The sequence below is a fragment of the Gigantopelta aegis genome, unplaced genomic scaffold (genome assembly GCF_016097555.1).
Source record: "Gigantopelta aegis isolate Gae_Host unplaced genomic scaffold, Gae_host_genome ctg3296_pilon_pilon:::debris, whole genome shotgun sequence".
NCBI classification, from domain to species: Eukaryota; Metazoa; Mollusca; class Gastropoda; order Neomphalida; family Peltospiridae; genus Gigantopelta; species Gigantopelta aegis.
Window position 1 is genome coordinate 61,852 of NW_024533267.1, and position 8,149 is coordinate 70,000.

General features: G+C 33.0%; 1 protein-coding gene across 1 annotated transcript in view; it reads left to right on the forward strand.

The window, feature by feature from the left end:
* The first annotated feature begins 914 nt into the window (after positions 1 to 914).
* The window catches only part of LOC121392030, a 20,249-nt gene continuing 13,014 nt past the window's right edge, over positions 915 to 8,149 (forward strand). The window contains exons 1-4 of the mRNA XM_041523435.1: positions 915 to 1,013; positions 4,686 to 4,809; positions 6,210 to 6,338; positions 6,701 to 6,934. Coding sequence (XP_041379369.1) covers positions 915 to 1,013; positions 4,686 to 4,809; positions 6,210 to 6,338; positions 6,701 to 6,934 — 586 coding nt within the window. The remainder of the gene's footprint in view (positions 1,014 to 4,685; positions 4,810 to 6,209; positions 6,339 to 6,700; positions 6,935 to 8,149) is intronic.

The window sequence follows — 8,149 nt, forward strand, 5'->3', positions numbered from 1 at the left end:
CCGGTGCTTCTCGCATTGTAAGGTTAAACATTAACTAAAATTAAAATACTGCTACAATAGAAAGGTGTGTGTGTGTGTGTGTGTGTGTGTGTGTGTGTGTGTGTGTGTGTGTGTGTGTGTGTGTGTGTGTGTATATATATGTTACAGTTAATCTGTATAATCAGGTAATATGTATATTACCTGATTTTTTCAGCTAATATGTATATTACCTGTTTCACTCAGGTAATATGTATATTAGCTGAAAAAATCAGGTAATATACATATTACCTGAAATATACTTCACTAATTTATACAGATTACCTGAAACGTGCAGAATGGTATTGACATGGTTGTTATTTGACTGAATGAATAACTATAAACAATAATATGCTGGCAATCTTTATTGGCTCAAAACACATACCATTTGCAACACACAACACACACACTAATGCAGAACAAACAACAAGATCTTTTGATCGATATAGTCCAAGTTTTCAATTAAAAACAAGTCTAATGATCAATGTAGTAAAAGTTCTCAGTTCAAAACAATTTTATTAATCAATGTAGTCAAAGTTCTCAGTTCAAAACAAGTCTATTGATCAATGCAGTCAAAGTTCTCAGTACAAAACAAGTCTATTGATCAATGTAGTCAAAGTTCTCATCAACAACAGTTCTTGTTTATGCATGGCAGGCTTTGAAGCATTTACATCGATTTGTTTGACACCTCTTACTTCCAACACAGTTACATCTTGTGAAACCTTGTCCACCACATCTTGACTCCCATTTGCAGAGCTTGACGCAGGGAAATGTCCTTATCTGTACCGACATCATCGGGTGAATACAATGTCGTAGCCTGATGGAACTGGTTTATATATATATATATAAACTGTTATGTTTCAGAGGATTACACTGCACTATTAACGCTAAAAGGATCAATGGACGGTTCGCTTATCACAGATTGGGATTATGCATTAGACGCCAATGAACCGTATCTCTGTTACGAGACATGCGATGGAGGACCAGTTGGTTTACAGGTGATTGAAATTAATTAATTAAAAGTGTATTAATGCAATGAGAAGAACAGTAACACTTTGTAAATTAAGAGATGTGTCCATATGGCTTTTGCTAATGTTGAAAATAATCACCTCATTAAACAAAGCAAGAACATAGCAACACCTTCTGTTAATTGAACAATACTACGACTACTACTACTACTACTACTACTACTACTACTACTACTACTACTACTACTACTACTACTACTACTACTACTACTACTACTACTACCACCACCACTACTACTACTACTAGTACTAGGTATATATATACACACACACACTGATTAAAGTTAGCTCTACTGGTCTACGAGTAGATCTAACAGCATTGCGTGGACTCCCATGTCCAGGTGACATTTCATCTATAAATAACAATTAAATATCGACCAATTACACTTCGCCTTTTATAGCATTATTCTGGAGCATACAAATTCTAAAAATATCGGGCGGGACTATTTATGCAATAGGCAAACTTGTTGGTCTATTGAAAAAACAGAGAAAAGTGCAGTAATAAACTCTGGATTGTACACTAGTATAAACAGATTTTATGGCTATACCATCACGGTTTTTTTTTCGTTTTGAAACGAATTTTATATAAAATTTTATATTGAAATTAGATTCCGGCATACTTCATAATTCACCCGAATCATTTCGTATACCTTCGGCATAATCCCGAATCACTGGCATGATTTTGCAAGTAAGGTTTTGATTGGTCGAATGAAAGGTCAACTGGACATGAGCTCCATCGGGGTGCTGTTAGATCCACAGGTAATAGTAATTAACCAGTGGAGCTAATATTAATTAGATTCACACACACAGACACACACACACACACACACACACACACACACACATATATATACATACACACATACACACACACACACACACACACACACACACACACATATATATATATATATATATATATATATATATATATATATATATATATATATGTATGCATGTAATGCATGTATATATATATATATATATATATATATATATATATATATATATATATATATATATATATATATATATATATATATATTACATACCCATTAAATCTTATTATATAAATACAGTCCTGAATACAAAAATGAGATACTTTTTCTGTATTCAACTCAACAGCCGGAACTATGTCGTATTCAACGCTACTATTTATAGCACATGGTTACCGGAAATGCCCTTAGCGATATGTAAACAACGTTGATGCTTGGTTTGAATTGCCTATTAAAGCAGTTAATGCATGTTTAAAATGCTATTTTGTGGAATATTTGAACTGAAAACAGACTAAAACGACGACGAATATTTACAATTTAATGAGCGCGATACCAAAACTAGAGACGGGAACACTACTCACCAACGAGCTTTTATTTTTAATCCACGATTAAGGTCGACGACAGTAACTTTTTGGACCCTTTTTTGGCTTCGTACACAATAAGTAAAACATATCCAACGGTAATTTTGTAATATAATATATTTGACAAAAAGTACTTTTTATTTCTTTCATCTTTTAAAACTTAAAATTAATATTTTGTTCAGAATTGTAATTAAAAAAACAAAATACTGACCTGTAAACAGCTTTGTCTGCCTGTTATAGGAATTTGACAGGGGTCAAGGTTAGTAGACTAGTTATTATTTTAATGTGGCGAAACATTGTAATAATATAGCTAATTTTGAATTTAAATGACGTCATTATTCCAATGACGTCATTTTGCATCTCCTTACAATAACCATAAACTGGGTACATGACGTTTCCTTTTTAAGAATATTGGAAAAATTCCAATGCAAAAGTGCTATTGAATTTTTTTAACATTACTAATGCACCTGAATGTGTTTGAACAAAATCTTGTGATTAAAAAATTGTACCTTTTACGAAATATGAATGTCTAGTGAAATTACGGTAAGATATGCTATATTTATTGTGTACGTAGAAAACTCTGATGAACTGACAACCGGATTATTCAGTGGAGCGATGATTGATGGAGGTACATTTAATATAAACTTCAACTTATCAGCAACGAGTAATTCCATGAACATCAATAAAAGAAAACACACCGATGACGACACGTCGGGGTTTCCTGCAGGAAATACAGTCGTGAAATACAGAAATCAGAAAACCACATATATGTAGTTTTGTCTATATATATATGTATATATATATATATATATATATATATAGAGAGAGAGAGAGAGAGAGAGAGAGAGAGAGAGAGAGAGAGAGAGAGAGAGAGAGAGAGAGAGAGAGAGAGAATACTAAACGAGTCCCCGTGAGAGACCGTTTATATTACAACGAGTGTGTTTTCGATCGTACATCACGAGCGGAAGCGAGTGATGTACGATCGACAACACACTCGTTGTAATATAAACGGTCTCTCAAGGGGACGAGTATAGTATTCTATTGATTACAACGCGCTACATTATTAATTTGAGTCGCCAAATATATTTTTTGTCTCTCACTAAACAGGACACTGAACGTAAACAAAACAGCGGAGTGATTCAGAGCGCATAACCCTTCTTTGCCTATGCACTCTTTTTTATACTATAAAAGTATTTATGCTTTCGCAATCTTCTAGAGTCCCTCCATCCCAAAAATAAAAATAATTAAAACAAATAACACACACTAGTAGTAAACAGAATATTAGTTTAATAAACTATAATATAACAATCACTATTCAAAGTCCATCATTTGAGTTTTCTGCAAAACGTTTAAACTTTCAAAATTCAAAGCGCGTCGGTCTCAGTGTCACGTGTGAGTTTTCGACGTTTGGGCTTGCTTTCAGGAGATTCAGTTTCATCGTTATTGTGTTTACAAAAGTTAATATTTATGGTTCCACCATATATTGGAGCAGAAAAAAATGAAGACAATTTGCAAAGAAGATTTGTAGAATATGTAGTACAAGAATCAATCATTTTCGTTGAAGTTGTGTCTGTCGAGTGCATTTCCAAAGCACGTGACTGGTGGTCCGATACCGTGTTACTGAGAATATGACTAATTTCACGGTGCTGTGTTGTGGAAATGTGGCTGTAGTTGTTGATGCTTTGTATATTTTTATGGCCATTTTAACGCTGCGAAGACACGTTAAGCGACAGCAGACGTGAAACATTTCTTTTCAATTTTTTTTGTTTATTTATTTAATAGTGTAAACTATTCTTGTTTCATAACGAAAAACAAAGTTTTATATGTAAAATGTATTATTTTTTAAAAATTTGTTTTCTTTTTATTAATTGCATCTAGCCACGAACGTAAAGTTTTAATGGCATGTTGTTTATGAATGAGTTAAAGTAGTTCCGTGGATCATGTGATCGGAGGTCATGACCTCTCAAAAAGCATATTTCACATTGTGGGATATGAAAAATCTCTCACGGGTATCTCCGTCACCGCGGTTTAATAAATATATATATACATAGTACTCTTCCTCCCCATCTACAAAGAGACAGTCTAACACTCTTTTGTGTGTGAGTCCATGAATGTATTTATGCATGTAAGCCCTATATGTGTATATGTATAAATATGTTATGTTCGTATAGGCGTGTACGTATGCGGTGTGTTTGAATACATATAGCATATGTATAATTGTGTCTATATCTACTGTTTTCAGTTTCTGTGTTTTAGTAATAGAGGTATCTCTATTTTTTTTCCAGGGACAACATTGCTATTGTTTAGACAAAACGGTCACTGTATCCACGCATGTTAAGGAAATTCGATGTCCCGGGTCATTTTATCAGTACTGTGGAAGTGACAAGGCAATGTCAGTCTATGATATAGGTATGCCTCCCCTTGTTTAATTAACTGTTAATGATATAAATTGATAGTTTATTTGAACTGACATAAACGGCCATAGGTATTAATGTGAATTGTAATAATTGATAGTTTTTCTTGAATGTTTGTTCTACTTTTGTCTTACGTATTGCAGATTTAAATATGGAAACCAGAATGAAATGAAATACTGTTTTGTGGGATGGCAATAACGTTTACCCTGGTTCTATGAAATATTACACAGAAATTCAAGATGGGCGACATGAACCTACTGAAAAAGGAAATACACGATATCGACTTCTGATTCAGATACAGTAGTGGCTATACCCATGCTTTCTATAAGAAGAGATTAATATATGATATTTCTGTAAAATTTTAACGAGTCAAATTTGCATAAAACAAGCTTTTACAAAATGAATAACTACTGTCCTGTTCAGTTATTTAAAAAAACTACGTTTTTTTTACTAATATTCCTATTCAGTATTGTTTTTCTTTGATACACACGGAACAAACCCAAACCCCGACAAATTTCATATATAATCCTTCATCAAGAAGGCACGAAGTTTAATTATTTCAATTTGAAACAAGCGTCAGTGTTCAATACATAAAGCTATTTACATATCAAAAGATTATGTTCTGTGAAGGTCATAATAACTCGTTTATTTTGCGCAAGAACATACCACTCGAACGTCGTGCGAAAAATAAACTCGTTCAATAAACAGGAAGCGACAACAATGTATGTGAAGTTCTGTATATGTAATAAATAGAATACTACAACCGTGTCCGTTAGATACCGTTTATCTTACAACTCGTTTAAAACCGTATCCATCTCGCTTTAGCTAGTTCCATACATCTTTATAATAACTCCTTATAAAATAAATCGTACCGTATCTTAAAGGCGACTCGTGTAGTATTCTCTATATGCTCTTTTTATTTTAGCTGGATAGTATATTAAAAGCACCCAAAGCATAACGTTTATAATTATGCTTAAAGCAATATGAAGATGATAGATTTCTGAAATGACATAAAGGTCAAAGGAACAAATATATATATATATATATATATATATATATATATATATATATATATATATATATATAAACTTTATGAAAACTATTAAAAATATAAAATACTATAAAATACTTTGAACAGACTCGTCTGGTGCGAGTTTGATGTGCAATTGTAATACTTAATTTAACCGACACAACGTTTTTTCCGACATCAGAATAGTATCTTTCCACATGACTAAATGAAAAGAACATTTGACGATTTTGTTCTTTGAATCTATCAAGAGAAATCCTATTATTTATAATGTGCATTGCATTGGACATTTATATTAAATTTGACTTTTTCTATGTTTCGCAGTACAAGAATATTATCTATATCTACTTGATTGCTTTGTTTTACAGATATGCCAGGACGCGTTTCATTCACTTCTAACTTCAATGCAAACTGCGGTTACGTATATTATTACAATGGCAGCATGTTAGGTCTGAGTTTAGATGACTGTAACACATGGAAATATTATGCATGGCCAGGTAGGTACCTTCTTGCACTCTTAGTGAACTCAACGTGTTTTCCCCTTTAGTAGAATACCAAAGCTTCACATATACATGCTATCATGTTTGTGGGAAAGCACATATAAAAGATACATTACTGCCAAGTGGTATGGTCATCATCATCATTACCATTCTTCTTCTTATCATCATCTTCATCATCATAATCATAATCATCATCATCATCGTCATCATCATCATTAATATTATTGTTATTATTATTATTATTATAATTATTATTATTATTATTATTATTGTTGTTGTTGTTGTTATTATTATGAATATTGTTATCGTTGTTATTGTTATTATTGTTTGGAATGTTTTTTTCTTCTAAATTTATTTAGGTAACAAGTTTTACTACAGTGGTGCTAAAAAATGCAATTACGGCTCTCAACATGCATGCGTATCGACCTATGTGAATACATGGAGAAGTGCCATGCGTTTGTGCAATAACACACTTATTAAACTGAATGATGAAGTCATTACAGATCTGCTAAAACTCACTAATAGGATACAAAACCATTGGAAACACTACTGGATTGGTCTGCGCAGGTACAGAACTCGTAAATGGATAAACGGTAATATAATATGGATGTTTAGATGTACACGCACACAAACGCACGTGCACACACACACACACACACACACACACAAACACACACATGCACGCACGCACACACACAAACAGAAACAAACCACCAAACACATACCGCCACATCTATTGAAAACCAACAATTTGGCAGGGTTTTAGGGCTTTATTTGGACTCACTATCAAGTGAAATGTAAAATTCCCTGGCTCCAACATATAAATAAAACTAGTAAACAAACAAAAGATCCTGAGATAGCTATAGACATATCTCAGTTATACATTCATTGATGATTCTAGTCAATTCGTCTGCATGCAATTATTGCAGTAGCATAGTACTAAGTATATATTTTGTTACTGTTTTACCAATGTTTCAATATATTGCTAGGGGCCCGGTGGAAGATTAGCTTGTGCTAAACCTGTCACCCTCATTAATTAAAGTTTGTTTATTTGTTTTGTTTTACGACGCCACCACAGCACATTGATATCTTTGGTAATTTTGACATATAATATTAGAGAAGAAAATCTGATAAGCACACAGCAATCCATACACGTGTTTCCTCGCGGATTCGAAACTGAAGTGGATAAGGAACTATCTAGAGTGGTGTAGATACATGTAGAATATTAGATTACCTCGTTTTGATATTGTGTTTATTTGGTGAGGTTTATATAACCAAATGGGTGTACAAACATGTATATAGGAATATATAAAATAAGCAGGTGTCTCATTTGGCCATCCAGAGAAGCATATTGTCGTAGTGGTGGTCTTGTGTTAATGTAACTACTAGAAGACTGCAGTGTCTTGTGCCACCGGTGGGAAAATGCATTATGAAAATTTGGGGATGTTTATGTATTATAAAACTAAATTATTATAAAATACAGTAGTTTTACCTATATGTTAATTGATTGTTATATACTAGCCTAGACTACAGAAACGATAGGGTAAAAATAAAAGGTACACAAACATATTTCTATGGATATGATAAAGTGACCATTGCTTAGTACCTATTCTGAGTTAGAATTATCAAAGTGTCTGCATAATCATAATTCTTTTTTTTTAATTTAAAAACAACAAGTGTTGCCATTGTGACACTACGCGACCGCCATACAATTTCCTGTTTGTTTTACCGGAAGCTGACCTGATTCCAATGACGATTCGAGAGCGCGCTTGTTCGATTTGGAGCTGTTTTCGTCAAAATACTGGTAA